This window comes from Teleopsis dalmanni, chromosome 1, assembly GCF_002237135.1.
Source record: "Teleopsis dalmanni isolate 2A chromosome 1, ASM223713v2, whole genome shotgun sequence".
NCBI lineage: Eukaryota > Metazoa > Arthropoda > Insecta > Diptera > Diopsidae > Teleopsis > Teleopsis dalmanni.
Window position 1 is genome coordinate 128434344 of NC_051846.1, and position 17227 is coordinate 128451570.

General features: G+C 34.0%; 1 protein-coding gene across 1 annotated transcript in view; it reads right to left on the reverse strand.

Annotated features, from left to right (window-relative positions):
• Positions 1–2585: 2585 nt before the first annotated feature.
• The window catches only part of LOC119668555 (polyhomeotic-proximal chromatin protein), a 49226-nt gene continuing 34584 nt past the window's right edge, over positions 2586–17227 (reverse strand). Inside the window, 2 exon segments of the mRNA XM_038078107.1 lie at positions 2586–3243; positions 3245–3345. Coding sequence (XP_037934035.1) covers positions 2662–3243; positions 3245–3345 — 683 coding nt within the window. The 3' untranslated portion in view covers positions 2586–2661.

Genomic DNA, 17227 nt, shown 5'->3' on the forward strand with positions numbered 1-17227 from the left:
TGTTACTAAAAGGCACTCGGAGAAAGAACTGAAAGACGTTTCTATTAAAACTTTTATGTGTTAGCTATATCAGACTCTTTTACTAAATATTTGGTAGTTAAAGCGGTCCGAGACATGAAAACATCGCATGTAGTCCAGTTTATACTTTCTTGTAAAATGCTATTCTTCAAGTACTCGTGAGTTTTTCGTGCTGAATATATGGTAAAATAAAGACGTGCTGAATGCATTTTTGACAGTTGTCAGTGAAGAAATTTGTATTTATACTAAATAAACTCAGTTATTGAATATATATAAGTTAACAAAATTGGACACATTATAATAATTATAATAGAATTTTATAATATTTATTTTATTAAGAATTTTTATTTTATATTTTTATTATTTTTTGACAGTTCTTATAACATAAGTTTCGAAAGTTTACTATTTTCAAAAGATTCAATATTGATATTTGAGAACAAACTTCAACTCCTTTTGCTTGCTTTTTTAAATTTTTTCATTTTTAAAATCTAAACTATATTGTTCAGCTTGTTCTAATCGCGAAAGCGAAATCGTAGAGTTACAATAGCATAGCTTATTTGTAAAAAGCACTAAAAATGCGCTTTTCATATAGTAAGTAAACAATATGCATAACAAATGTCTTTGCAAAAAGCATTGAAAAATAGCTTTGAAAAATGAAAATAGGCAACTTCAAAAGATAACTTTCAATTCGTTGAATTTGTGTTTCCAAATAAAGCTGTTGTTTATAGTTACTAATTAAATAAAAAGCAGTCAAAAAAAACCTGGAGCATGACCACGGAAAGTTTGTGCAGCCTTGGCTACTTGTGGAAAAACACGATTAGTCATCGCTTGTAATTTGACAGGCACGAGTTCAAAGCCTGGCACTTGCAATCCAAACAAATTATATACGGACAATAAACTAATTAATAAAAGAAATTCGAACATTAACTAAATTTTTGTGTTTGTCCTTTCCTTCTTTACTATTCGAAACCCTTTATAGAATCCTATAAAAACATAATAACACAAAATTAAATTTAGTTTTGTCCAAAATGTTTTTTAAAAACCCACGGTCAAATTTACAATGAATAAAATTTGACAAAAGTCTACACTTTTCATTCACTATTCACAGTTGAGGAATAGCAAAATCAAAATTTAAGCAAATTTTTGGTGAACACTTTAGTTTGCACATTTGAGGAATACACCTCAGGACTTACACGATTGGGCTACTTATTAAGAGTGACTATCGCAAATTGTAACGGATAGGGGTACCGCCTTTATCTCTAAAGCTTTTAAAGCATATTGCGATGACAAAGAAATCTAACACATCAACACAACATCAACAACTGTGCGCACACCACACTCCAACGAGTAAGTGGAACGTGCAAATCAATTGATCCTAAACTACTTTTGCACATCGAGCAAGGATCATAAAACGTGGGACATAACACTACGAAACCTACAATTTTCAATAAACGCAAAAGAATGCGACATTTAGGTTCAACCCGAATCGAATATTCGATTCGATTTTAGAAACATCGTCTACAATCAACTTATAGCCGCTGTAAACGATGATGCAAATGACGGCGAAAAACTAATAACAACTGCTGAAAAACGACTTCAGACTGCGGAGAACATTGGTCGTGAGCGTTTCAATTGGAAAACGCGTTTCGACAACAAGCACGGTAAACTTAAATAGTGGTCCGAAGGCAACTAAGTTGTGATCGAGTCCCAACTTCCCGCAATAGGTGAACCACAATAACTCGAACCGAAATATCGTGGGGCTAATTAAATTTCAAGTCTTGTGTCATAACCGATACCTCAGAAGACATACCAAGAATGCAGATAACATCACGAAAATTCTGCTCAGTGTTCGTAACTGACAAAATTAAACCATGTTGTTACAGCTCTCCTGAACTGGATAAAGACGATGACTCGCAAATCAATGACAATTTACCGTCAGGATTGACAGAGTTGTCAAGTACGAACTAGCTGGCAATACTACGATACAATAAATACGATACCACACGGCATTGCTCATGTGTTTCTCCTCAAGTGCAAATATGAATTTTATCCCTACTGATTTATGGTTCCGCTCTATTGAGTTAGCAAGATTCCTACCTGTAACCTCATCGTCACCTCTGTCCTTCTTCATATTACTTCATCCATCTCATTGTTTTGTCAACCTTCTATTTATTTATTTTTAAGTGGATTTTGCCTATAACAAAATTATTCACTTTTATGTCTATGCAATGCAAAAAGTATAAGTTTTTGAAAAATAATTATATTTAATACATTTAGTAACGGTATAAAATATATCAATAAAATTAGTTCTTAAATTACAATTAATTCATATTTCTAAAAAGTTTATAATATATCTTAAAATATAAATAGAAGAATTATACGCCATCAAAAATGTATATAATTAACAATATAAGTATATATTTAACATACAGTATATATACGGATAGATATAACTTTATTAACGCAAAACAAAGTTTTATTACGTTATTTTATATTATGCAAATAAAGAGCATTATCCATTTAAAACTTATTTACAATTAAACAAACTTATAGTAAGAAAATAAAAAGAAATTATAATAAAAAAATTCTTTCTCAAAGAAAATTAAATATAATATACTACAAATACGTCTCACATTTATTTATCTACTGTGCTTCTCTTTCAGGTGTTATATTAGTAGTGGCAGTAGTTGCTGATGCAGATGTATTTGCAGCAGCTGCTGCAGCAACAATTTTAAGCGCCGGTCCCAATTTCATTCCCATTGCATTAACTAAATGATTCTCCTTTAATAATAATAATGCTTGCCCATCAATTTCTTGTTGTTCAAAGTCATCAACATAATCACTGCAGCCAGGTAAATTTTTAATAAATTCACAAACATCAGAAACAGTCCAATTAATCATTTGTGGCGTATCTATGCCGTTAACAGAAGCACTAGTCACATCGTTTGGCTGTAACAAATTTTGAGTAGTTGTTGTTATATTAGATGCCTGGCTATTGCTATTGTTAAGATTTTGTACTGCTGTTGCAGCAACTGATACTTCAATTTGCATTTTGTCGTCACCTATTGCAACGCGGTTGCTTGCAGTTACTGTTTCCAATTTATTATTTAATTCTTTTGTATTTGTTTGTCCATTAGCGCTATCTATAATTAGTTCATTTACTTGCTCACCTACAGATACTTTGGCTTGGCGCACACAAGCTGGAGAGCAATATCGTTTTTTTTTTTAGTTTAGATTTATGTTCAGGTTTTCCACACTGCTCACAAGTTATCATCTCATTAGGAATTACGTTATTGGATATGGTTTCCTCCAGAGCAGTTTTTTTTTCTGTAAAAAATTTTTAGTTTGATTATTGTCTTTCTTAATTATGTTATATATTATCATAGTATCATAACTGCATAAATCTGAACGAAGTTTGCCATTAGTAAATTTTTGTCTTATTTATCATTTTACACAAATAAAAATTACATAAATAATTTCTTCAATAATTTAAGACTGCAGAGTTAAGAGTTGATATAAAAAACTACTTAAAATCAAAAACCAATTTAGAAAAAGTGAAGTTCAATTTAAATAAAATTTATTTTCCCTTAAACTAAATTTTCAGATTTCATCTATTTTATTTTATCCGCGACAACCGTGCCACAGTCAAATTAGCTTTAAATATATTCTTTTAATATGTTCTATTAAACAAAGCAGTTTCCGTGTACAGAAAGGACAGCAAGAAAAAAGTGGAAAAATGGTGAAGATTCTTTATCTTCACATATTCTGTAAGCTGTGGGTGACGACATTTGGAGTAGAAGTACCGTAAGAGTTTAGCTCTAGACACAAGAAGATTTTTATCTCCACAGTATATAAAAAATATCTTGCAGTTGATGAACGTGTTGATAAAACTTTTAACTCCAAACCTATCGTGTATTAAAACTATTAAATATATGTATAATAAATAACCTTTTACAAATGTTTTATTTTGTTAAATTATCATTAAAAAAAAATATTCTTGTATTTTTTAACGATCGGTCGCATAGCAGCTAATTAAGTCACAATTAAGCTTAAAATAATCGTACAAATTTTAGTTTCAATTTGATACGAGGGTCACTTTTTATATTTTGAGCTTTGACATTTATTCTTGTCAGGTGTCATCTGACGTTTCCATACGCAAGATTGATATTATTAAACCTAACGTATATTCCCAAATTGGGTAATAAACCCATGGACCAGCCAAAGTCCTACAGACCAATTAGTCTTACTTCCTTCTTACTGAAAACTGTTGAAAGGCTAATTGATCTGCACATACGGGAAAAAAAGGGACAAACGGTTCCTCTCCACCCCACACAATATGCCTACTCAAAAGGCAAATCTACGGAGGTCGCGCTGTATCACTTGGTCAGCAAAATTCAAAGCACCTTTCAATATAAAGAAATTGCCTTATGTGCATTTCTGGATGTAGAAGGTGCTTTTGACAATACTTCTTATGAGTCCATATCCAGTGCATTGGCCCGGAAAGATATAGACTCCTGTACAATAACGTGGATAGATAGGATGTTACGTGACAGGAACATATCTACCAAGTTAGGTTATACCACCGTTAGCATTAGTGCCGTACGGGGATGCCCCCAGGGTGGGGTTCTCTCACCATTGTTATGGACGTTGGTAGTAGACGATCTACTAGTCAAACTGGAACAATCTGGCTACCATGCCATAGGTTATGCAGATGACTTGGCAATCATAGTTTGCGGTAAATATGAGGCCACAGTTACTGACGTAATGCAGGCGGCCTTACACAAAGTTTTGAGCTGGTGTATAAAAGAAGGCCTAAGCATTAACCCAAAAAAAGCAGTAATTGTACCATTTTCCAGAAGGTACAAACTGAATTTAGGGTCCCTATCTATAAAAGATACGGCTATTGAATGTTCCGACGAAGTTAAATATCTAGGAATCACACTAGATAAGCGTCTTAACTGGAACACTCACCTGGATAATGTAATTGGCAAAGCCACAAGGGTAATGTGGACATGCAGGAACACATATGGTGGGACCTGGGGCCTTAGTCCCAGAATTCTCTCATGGATCTACCGTACAATGGTAGATCCATGAGAGACCCATAGTATCCTATGCAGCTCTGTTTGGTGGAATAAGGCACAACAAAAAGCTGCAATACTCAAATGCAATAAACTGCAAAGACTCGCATGTATCGCTATGACGGGAACTATCAGAACATGTCCCACATCAGCAGTGGAGTCCATAGTGGGTTTTACCCCTCTGCACCTCTTCATTAAAAAGACGGCAGCCCTGAGTGAAGCTAGGCTACACTCTGGTATCAATATGCACGGAAGTCTTGACAGTTAAAACTCTATCTGCAGACTGGTTCCTGGCATAGAGATCTGCGATAGGACAGATCGCATGAACATGGAACTTCGCTTCGGTAGAAAGTTCGAAGTCCTCATTCCCGATCGATTGGATTGGGTAAATGGCACCCCTGGAGCAGAACCAGAAGTGATATCATGGTTTACCGATGGTTCAAAAATCACGGAAGGTGTTGGTGCTGGAATATTTGGTCCTAACACTAGAATCTCGCTAGCGCTGGGTATATGGCCCACTGTCTTCCAAGCAGAGGTTCACGCCATCGAGGTCTGCGCTCGTATCAACTTAAACAACGGGTTGAAAGGCGCCCGCATCTGCATTTACTCAGATAGTCAGGCAGCAATCAAAGCTCTATCCACCTGGAGGTTTTTCTCAAAACTTTCATTAGACTGCTTTGATATGTTGCAACAGCTGGCAAGCAGAAATAGGGTGACGCTTTGCTGGGTGCCTGGTCACACAGGTATAAAAGGAAATGAATCTGCCGACAGCCTTGCAAGGGCAGGTTCTGCAACTAAAATCTGTGGACCAGAACCCTATTGTGGATTAAGTTGGTCTACAACTAGTTATCTAATTGATAAATGGATCTCAGCCGAGAGAGGTCGCTACTGGAGTGACAATCGAGGTAACCGTCAGGCAAAACAGCTGGTTCATCCATATAGTTATGGCAAGGCATCCCTCCTTAGCAGATCAGATTTGAGGTTGCTGGTGGGATATTTAACGGGTCACCATGGACTGCGTTATCACCTTAACAAAATAGGTCTGTCCGAAGAGATGGAGTGTCGACTTTGCTTAGAAGCAGACGAGACTACGAGCCACATTCTCTGTGACTGCCCAGCCTTGATCTGGGCAAGGAGGAAATCACTGGGAGGAGAGCTGCTCTCTCCTTCTGACATTAGGAGGTCCTCAACGGACGACATTCTGGCCTTCATTCGGAAAGCGGAATGTCTTCTGTTCAATTAGGGTCAGTTACGGCACAAAAGATCAATCTGGTCGCAGTGCTCTGCTCCGGTGGGAGCTAGTACCCTGTTTATTTCTATTCTATTCTAAACCTAACGTACCTTAGACTTTTTGTCAAAATAGCATTATTTGTGTTATTTACAAGTAATTTATAAATTGAGTGTTTGCGAAAAAAATGGAATGGAAAGTGCATTAAGCAACAAAGAACAGGTCCATATGAAAAGCTATATTGATTGTGACCTTTCTGTAACCGAAATATCAAAAAAAAAAAAAGTTGAAAGAAGCGGAAAAATTATACACAATTTTATTCAAAATAACCCAAATTATGGAAAATATATGAAACGTCACAAAGTAGCAATCTTAGCGATACAGATAAGTTGACGATTTTGCAGCAAATTTCAAATTCGCATGATTTGGTTAAGAAAATTAGGTCAAAAACCGGTAGTATCACGTTGTTTTCCCAGACGAAAAAATATTTAATTTGGAAGAACCAGATGTTTACAACTATTATTTCCAACATTTAAGGAAAGCGTCTCAGCAGTTGAATTGTTAACGCTGTCGATGGGGCGGAGTTATTGTTTGGGGAGCCATATCTTACTAGGGAACTTGCTAACTCCAATTCTTAAACGCAAATATAAACGCAAAATCATACAAAGGAGTCTTAGAAACAGCTTTCCCCTCCATTTGAAGGATTTTTCAACACAAGAGCGCCCTAATTGAGTCTAGAAATGTTGCACTTTTGATTTTGATGCTATAAATTTGGAAAAAAATTTTAACTAAAGCTGAAGTAATTGAAGTCATTTAGCGAGCGTGAACTACAATTTTGCTTAACTACATAAAATGTTTGTATGATTCAATTTCTAATAGGTCATATTGAATAAGTTAGGCTCAACCCTGTGCTTAAATAATTTATGATCACAAATCAATACTTAATCCTATATAAGTTAACTTTTCTTAGGGAATAAAATTATTAAATATATATATGTAGGATCTCATTAGTAAATAGCGAAACTCTTTTTACTACTAAATCAGAAAAACACAAAGCAACCCTCATGTGTGTTCGTTAGCGTCGAACGCATTGAATGAGTTAGTCGTTGGAAAAGAAGATAAAGAATAAGACGTGCAGTCGCGTACTATAAGTTATGTTAATTTTCTAATAAATAAAAGCAATTTACAATTAATTACAAATAAAAATATTAATAAATATAAACTAATTTAATTTAATATTAAATACTATTATAAATTATAAATGAATTTAATATTTAAATAAAATGAAACTACAAATCTTGGGGGCTCAACCGGGATCGCATATAATATAAGACTAAAGTTGTTGAAATAAATGAATAAATAATATTTGAAGTGATTTAATGCTACAAAAGAATAATTATATTCAATTAAATATTTTCCGTTGTTCATTACTTGTAATTTTCGGAAAGAACATATTAAATATTTGACAAAAGTGAATAAACTTCAAAAAAAAAAGAACAAAAAGTATTTCACAACATTTGTTAAAGACAAATGCAAGAAGCTGATAAAAAAGTTGCTCGACGCCGATGACAAGCAGCAGAACAAAGAGAAATCAAATAATGCAGGCACATAAAGAAGTTGCTCGACGCCGACGACAAGCAGTAGAACAAAGAAAAACCAAAGAATGAAGGCACATAAAGAAGTTGCTCGACGCCGACAACAAACAGCAGAACAAAAAGAAATCAAAGAATGAAGACACAAAAGAAGCAGAAGCTGATCTAAACAAAAATTTTTGATTGTATTAAATCAATAACAGAAGTTACTAAAATTGTGCATAGTAATAACTTTGAAAGTGAAGGGTTCACATATGGAATTTGTAATACTAATTTTTTTATTATATAATTTATTTTTATATTTTACTAATTATACTTATAGTTTAATATAATATTTATAATATTTAAGTCGATTTTTATAGGAAACATAAAAATTGATAATCAATGAAAGATACAGAAATTTTGATGTTAAGTGTAGAAGCACTGAAGAAAAAATTGTTAGAATTAGCTCTTCCAACGACAGGTAATAAAAAAGAATTGCAAAATAGACTGCTTAATCATTTCAAAACTGACAATATAAGTGTGGACGACGCTGACGAATACGGGGAGGCAGTAAGCGACATGGGTAGTGACGATAGGAAATCTCAATTTACCTTTAAAGATGTAGAAGATAGTTTAACAACATTCTGCGAAAATAGTAAACTAGATGTTGAGACATGGTTATTAGAATTTGAATTAAATGCAGAGTTCGTAGGGTGGTCAGATTTACAGAAATTTATATATGCCAAACAGCTACTTAGGGGCGCTGCTAGACTTTTTGTTAGAAGTCAATTGCACGTTAAAGATTTGTTTTTATTTAAGCGTACTTTACAAGATGAGTTCGGGAGTAAATTAAATGCATCAGAAGTTCATAGAAGATTAATGAATAGAAAAAAATATACAAATGAAACACATTTAGAATATTTATACACATTGATGGAGATTGGAAGTAAGATAAGTTTAGATGAGGTTAGCTTGATAGATTATTTTATCGAAGGAATTCCTGATTCTCGATTCAATAAATCTATACTGTACCAGTTCACTAACCTGAAAGAACTGAAAGCTAATATACAAGTGTATGAAAAAATACGAGGATATAGTAAGCCAATAAACCAAAAGTCAAATATATCTCAAGCTTGCGTTAACAAAACTGAAGATATAAAAAACTTGGAAAAATGGTGTTATAAGTGTAGCGATAAAACACATCTGACAAATAAATGCTCAAGCTCTGATTTCAAATGCTTCAAGTGTAACGAGATTGGTCACAGATCATTTGAATGTAAAAACATTAAAACGGAAAACAAAATACAGCCAAAAAGATCAGCGAACATTATTAGTGAAGTCGCAGGTCTTATTTTCAAAAAAGTTGAAATTAACCACGAAATAAACGCAATTGCGTTAGTGGATACAGGATGCAAGTTATGTATCATTCGTCAAGACATATTACTGAAATGTGGCGTTGACAAATTTAATATTGAACGAAGAGAACTTTATGGCATAGGTGATGCCAAATTCGAAACGATTGGCAGTGTAAAATTAAAATCTGTAATTGACAGTGGGCTATTTAACATCAAGTACCATATTATGAAAAAGGAAGATATTAATTTTGAAGTTGTTATTGGCAATGAAATACTAAATCATGTTGATTTAATTTTTAATAACAAAAGTGTCACGTTTAAGCCGAAATCAAATATCTACGGTGATGAAGATGAAAATTATAAAGATGACAAAATTAAAGATGAAAAAAAGGATGATAAAAATAAAAAAAAATGAAAACTATAAAGACGAAAAAAATAAAGATGAAAATTATAAAGATGAGAGTTATGACGATGGAAAAATTAAAGATGAAAAAAATGAAGAAGAAAAAAACGAAGTAAAATTAGAAGCTTATTTAGTAAATAAAAGCCATAAACACGGTGAATGGATAAATGAATTTGACTCCTTGTTTAAAATGGTGAACAAAACAAACAATGTAGAAAGGCGACATTTAGAGGAAGAAATGGGTATAGAGCTTGAAGAGTTAATAAGAAAATATCTACCACTTAAACAATGTGAATCCCCAGTAATCATGAAAATTACGCTAAACGACGATCAACCGGTATTTCAAACTCCCAGACGTCTACCGTATGAAGATAAAAAATTTGTTGAGACGCAGATTAAAGAGTGGTTGAAAGAGGGAATAATACGAGAAAGTAATTCCGAGTATGCTTCTCCAATTGTTGTAGTATCTAAAAAAGATGGAAATAAACGGCAGTGTTGCGATTTTCGAAAACTAAATGGAAAAATTGTTAGAGACAACTTTCCAATGGCTATGATAGATGAAGTTTTAGACAAATTACAAGGAAATAATGTGTATACAACATTGGATTTAAAAACGGATTCTTCCACGCACCTTTAGAAGAAAACTCGAAGAAATATACAGCTTTTGTTTGTCACGATGGTCAGTATGAATTTAACTTTGTACCATTCAGATTATCTATTTCACCGGCAGTTTTTTGTCGTTTTATAAATGCTATTTTAAGACCATTGATTCAAAAAGGCACGGTAGTAGTATATATGGATGATGTAATAATTCCGTCGAGAAGTGAAGAAGAGGGACTAATAAACTTAAGAGAAGTTTTGGAGGTTGCACGAAAAAACGGCTTACACATTAAGTGGTCAAAATGTGAATTCCTGAAGAAAAAAGTAGAATTTTTGGGTTACTTAGTCGAAAATGGAAGTATACGACCGTCAGAAGAAAAAACGAGGGCAATAACAGAATTCAAATTACCAAGAAATATTAAAGGTATTCAAAGGTTTTTGGGTTTAACATCATATTTTAGACGTTTCATATCTAATTACGCTATTATAGCTAAACCTCTTTCTGATCTGTTGAGAAAGGACATTACGTTTAAAGTGAGTAACGAACACATATTGGCTTTTGAAAATCTGAAATCTGCTCTGATTAATGCACCAGTATTACGATTATTTAATCCTAAAGCAGCAACTGAAGTGCATACAGACGCCTCAAAATATGGATATGGAGCGATGTTGTTACAAAAAGATGCTGAGCGTGAGGAATTTCACCCAGTACAGTTTATGAGCCGAAAGACTAAAAAACATGAATAATCTTATCACTCATATGAATTAGAAGTATTAGCCATAGTGCAAACGCTCGAGAAATGCGTATATCTATTGGGCCTAAATTTTAAAATAGTTACTGATTGTAATGCGTTTACTATGAAAATAAAAAAAAGGAGGTACCACTCCGAGTAATTAGATGGACTTTATATATGCAGGACTTTCACTTTAACATTGAACATCGCGCAGGATCAAAAATGCGTCACGTAGATGCACTAAGTCGTTCACATTGTTATGTACTAGAGGATTCATTGTTACATCGGATTAAAGAAGCTCAACTACAGGACGAATGGACAAAGGCCATACGCAAAGTTTTAGAAACAACCAGCTACGAATACTTTTTTTTAAAAAATGATATTTTATTCAAAGATATGAATTTTGAATTAATTGTTATACATTCTAGCATGGAGTATGAAATTATAAGGATGACACACAACGAGGACATTATGCTGCAAAGAAAACACAAGAATGTGTCCAGAAAACATAAAGGAACTATTTAAAGATAGGGATGAAATTAGAGAAGGAATAATATTAAAAAAATTCAACAAGAAAATAAACAAAATTTTGACAAGAAACGGCAGCCTGAACAGAAATACAAAATTAACGATTTAGTTGTAATAAAAAGAACGCAATATGGCACAAGTATGAAGTTAAGACCGAAGTTTTTAGGTCCATACCGCATAGTTAAGTCTATTAACCATGGAAGATATGAAGTAGAACGTATAGGTCAGACAGAAGGGCCAAATAAAACGATTGCTATTGCAGAAAATATAAAGAGGTAGAAAGATTCATACGAGGACGCATGAACGATAGGATGGCCGAGTTGTAGGATCTCATTAGTAAATAGCGAAACCCTTTTTACTACTAAATCAGAAAAACACAAAGCAACCTTCATGTGTGTTCGTTAGCGTCGAACGCATTGAATGAGTTAGTCGTTGGAAAAGAAGATAAAGAATAAGACGTGCAGTCGTGTACTATAAGTTATGTTAATTTTCTAATAAATAAAAACAATTTACAATTAATTACAAATAAAAATATTAATAAATATAAACTAATTTAATTTAATATTAAATACTATTATAAATTATAAATGAATTTAATGTTTAAATAAAATGAAACTACATATATATTTTTTTTTAAATTATTACTTGATTAGGTTGTTAATTTAATATATGATGACAGTGATATTTCATATAGTTTTTAAATATTTTATACATATTTATGTAATATATTTAAATTATATTTGATATTAAACAATGTAAAATACAAAGTAATATAAAGTAATGAGTAAAATAAAATAATGAGTAAGATTCGAACACGCGACAACTTCTCGACTTCTACTTTCTACTGAAACACCTTAACAACTGCCCACTACTGATGCCAACAACTGCTCACAACAACCACTGCACCGTATTCGGGGTTGCCATGTCGCTGTAAAAGTATACTTCTTTACATTCGGTCATCCTGATCATCGTCGTCTGTCTCAGACGACAACAATTCCTCGTTCGTCTCTACGTATCTCCATAGTTTCATATTGTCAACGCTGGTTGATGTTATCATTGGGCCTTCACCTTGTGTAGCCTTTTTCACTTCGTAACGACCATTGCGCTTTACTTTTATGATTTCATATGGACCAATAAAATTACTCGCTAATTTTTTACCTGCCACGAACTGGTTTCGCTTTATTGCCACCAAATCACCCTCTTTACAGCCGATCTCATTTTTACGTTTTCGGTCATAATTCTCTTTATAAGCCTTTTGTGCTCGACCTATCTGTTCTTTAGCATTCTGTCGTATTTGTTTTCTTTCATTATCAAAATCTGCAATCAACTCCTCCTCTAGCATTGAAACATAATCTTCAAACGGTGACTTTTTTATAGCGCTATAGATCTCATTGTCGTCCATATGTTGTTGGTGTTCAACTTCAACAACTTCTTCTTGATATATAACACTCTGATCGTCAGTTAAATTTTGGCTATCAGCATCGAAAATGACTGCATCTTCACTATCAACTTTGATAACTCCTTGTGCAGCTTGTGTCCGATTGTTCTACTTCGGGTTCGATAGTCTGTTCATGCGCATGTTTTCTGGTGGATCGTCTTGTTGCACGTACCGGTGAACCAACTTTTCTACCAGAACGTGTGCGCCGTCCAGCAACGTTTTCCTCCTCGCTTGCAGGCGCCATATTTACGCAACCTTGTTTTTTTTTCTCTTTAGTCTTTTCGCGTTCTTTTTCCTTTTCTTTATCTTTCCTCCGATCCTTAGCCTCAGTTTTGTCGGGCTCAAGCTTAGCTTTTTTCCCAATGGGTGGTGCATCACTACTTTCGGAAGTTGGACTCATAGGATTATACTGTTCATCTGATTTTTTCTGTGCAATTGATTGATTTTCGCTATCTGTATCATCAGCCTTTCGTTTGTATATTTTTTGATCCTTTGTCTGCAAATCAGTTTTTAAAACACGTTTTGGTGAATCACTAGATTTTCTTTCAGCTGCACTGTTTGCCGGCAATTCATCTTCTGATATAACTTCAGTATTAACCATGATAGCGTTGCTACCATCATCTACACCAGCAATATCTTCTTTCTTAATATCATTGTCTTCACAACCACCAACCGACGGTAAACTATTTGCGTTGTCTCCAACTAGAGATGCGAGTAATGAATTTTCAACTACACCAGAATCATTTATTTCCTCAGAAACCTCATGTGAAGAAATATCTTCTTTAATTTCATGTGAAGTTACATTTTCTTCAATTTCTGCAGCAATATTTTCTTCCTCATGTTCTTTAGGTTTCTCAGTACCCACTTCTTGTTCATTAGTTCCTTCCATGTTGTCACTTAAAATGGTCTCTTCTACTCTATCGTTAATATTATTATCGTGCATTTCACTATCTTCGTCGACATTGACATTTTCAATTATTTGTTCTTCATTCATTTCAATATCATCAGCTTCCTCCACTTCATTACTTTCTTCTTCAACTTGCTCTGTAGTATAAGGTTCATCTTCAGGAGCTTCAGCCACCACATCTTCAATTGGGCTCTCAAATTCTTCTTCAGCCTCAGAGTTAACAGCAGTAGAATTTGATTCTTCTTCTTCTAGAGGCTCCAACTGCTCAGTTACTTTTGACTTGTTTAACAAAATAGCTTTAAGCCGTTCTTCTTTAACAGCCAAGTTTACAAGCTTCGTATTTTGTGGACAGTTTCTAGACATATGTCCTGTTACATTACATCTAAAGCATTTCGTTTCTGATTTACAGTCTGCTCTTTTATGGTCTACAGATCCACAATTGAAGCAATGATTTTTTCTCTTCTCTATCGCTTCATTATTTCTTTTATATGCGACTGTATATTTACTTGCCTTTGCTGCATCTTTTTTTTCTTCTTTTAAAACTTTTTCATATATTTCATACTTTTCCCTTAAATTTTTTATACTTGTAGCTTCATAAAATGCACATTTTCTGTCCGCTGGCAGACAAAGACCATCAACAATATACCGTATTAACGAGACATCATCGTTTCCTATATTTCCAATTCTTTTCATTATTAGAGTGTATTCATGAAACGACTCACCTTGCATTTTTTTTCTGCGCTGTACCTGCTGGTGTATTTCAACACTATTATAAGTTTTCTTAAATTCCTCAATTAAAAGCTCCTTTAATTCAACATAGTTGTTTAGAGGTGTTGTTTCTAAAAAGGTCTGTGCCGTTTTTGTCATTTTATTTCTTGCATGAATATACTTCTGCTTCAGTGAAAGACCATATGCATGTGCATTTAATTCAAAATTTTGGAACCAAATCTCTACCGGCACCTTTTCACCATCAAAATTAGGCACAACTTTCTCGAATGATTCTATTGAAACTGTATTGTTGTCCCTGCTATCTAATTTTTCCGCTAGCATTCGCAGAACTTCGCTTAGCTCACCGTCTTCATTCTTCAGCGACATTTTACCACTACTTTTGTTCTTCTTTGCTTCTCCTGTTTGTCTTGTTTCTTTTCTGCCTTCAACTTCTGCTTGCGTTTTTGCTGCTGCTGCTGCTGATATTGCTGCTGCCTCTGCTGATAATTCTGTTGTCTTTGCCAATACTTCTGCTGTTTCTTTTGCTGCTGTTTTTGCTGATATTTCTGCTGCCTCTGCCGAAACTTTTGCTGATACTTTTGCTGCTGTTTTTGCTGATATTTCTGCTGCTATTTCTGCTTCTTTTTCTGCTGATACTTCTGCTGATATTTTTGCTGCTGTCTCTGCTTCTGTTTTTGCTGATACTTCTGCTGATATTTTTGCTGCTGTTTCTGGTTCTGTTTCTGCTGATACTTCTGCTGATATTTTTGCTGCTGTCTCTGCTTCTGTTTCTGCTGATACTTCTGCTGATATTTTTGCTGCTGTCTCTACTTCTGTTTCCGCTGATATTTTTGCTGCTGTCTCTACTTCTGTTTCTGCTGATACTTCTGCTGATATTTTTGCTGCTGTTTCTGCTTCAACTGCTGTTTCTCCTCTTTTCGAGGCACTGAACGATCTCCTTCTGAACGCCTGCGAACGTGTGTAATATTGTTGTTCTTGCTTCTCTTTTTTAGCAATGTTTTGCGCGCCTATTTCTGCAGCGCTCTTTTTATTTATTTCGTGTTCTCCTTTTGTGTCCGACTTGTGGCTTTGTTCTTTGTGTCTATATTTGCAGACACAGAATTTTTGATCAACTTTTAACAACTTCCCATCAACTTTTCTTTTTTTTGTTTTGCTCGACGGTTGAGCCCCCAAATGTAATATATTTAAATTATATTTGATATTAAACAATGTAAAATACAAAGTAATATAAAGTAATGAGTAAAATAAGATAATGAGTAAGATTCGAACACGCGACAATTTCTCGACTTCTACTTTCTACTGAAACACCTTAACAACTGCCCACTACTGATGCCAACAACTGCTCACAACAACCACTGCACCGTATTCGGGGTTGCCATGTCGCTGTAAAAGTATACTTCTTTACATTTATGTATTTTATATTATAAGACGGAAACCTACCTGTAACCCGATACCCAAACAAGCCTACTAGTGACATAAAATAGTTACCTGATGGAATCCTTAGCATCATCATTCAAACCACAATAGTGGCAGTATAAAATTTGTCATTCAATTGATTACAAAAAAGTTAAAATCAAATACACTATTCATTCCCACATAAGACAACTTTATAGCGATAATTTAATTGCGGAAGCACTATTAAAAGCAGAGGTTATAGAAATGCCAACAGCCATCAGTCTTGACGTCATAAGAGATTCTTAGGAAGCAAATACTTAACTATACTGTGACGCTTTCGCCGACATCATCAGACTTTACTTCCCAGCACCACTGAGGAAGAAAGTATGGTACTTGGTTCGCTGTCGCGAACCAATATATATATATATATATATATATTTTTTTTTTATTGTTTGAAACACAATATGTACAATAATGTAAATACATGTTTCATTTGACTACGACTAGTTCAAGTATAAAGAACTATCAAGCAGTTTTGTTATATTTCAGAATACGTTTTAAAATTGTCAAGCTGTCAAAGACTTAGTGCTAATAGAGTATATAGTAATCTAAATTATTATTAGACTTTCGATACATCTAGGAATACTGCAGTGCAAATTTTTTGTTCTTCAAGTGCTCTTTTGATTTTGTCGCATATTCTGTGCATTTGTTCTACAGTAGAATGTTTTTTTCGGAACCCACACTGATGACTCGGAACTATTTGATTTTCTATTAGAACCTGCTTTAATAGGAGGATTATGTTTCACCTGCTTTATGTTGTTTTACTGCTTTCACGGCTTTCCACAGCGAGTAATCTGTGCGTTTCTCATAGGAAAGGCTTCTTAGATTTTGTTGTATCTTATCGTTTTTAACATTATTGATAAGTTTTCGTAGTTGTGCAGTTTTCCTATTTAATTTCGTTTTATCAGTTGGTAATCGTGTTTGTTGCCATTTTTCCCATATTAGTTTATCAATTTTTTTTGGAAGGGTTGGTTTAATCTGGTGTTTAGAGAACTGAGGAGTACTCATCCATGCTGATTTCTGAATCTGGTGTGTAAATAGAAGAACTTCGTTATCCACTTCAGTCGCCACGTTGAGATCTGAGTTAAGATTAAGAGTGTTTTCAAGGTGCAGCCTAAAGTAATTCCAGTCAGTAGATCTATTTATTAGGTAAGGCTTCGGTTTATTTATGACTACACTT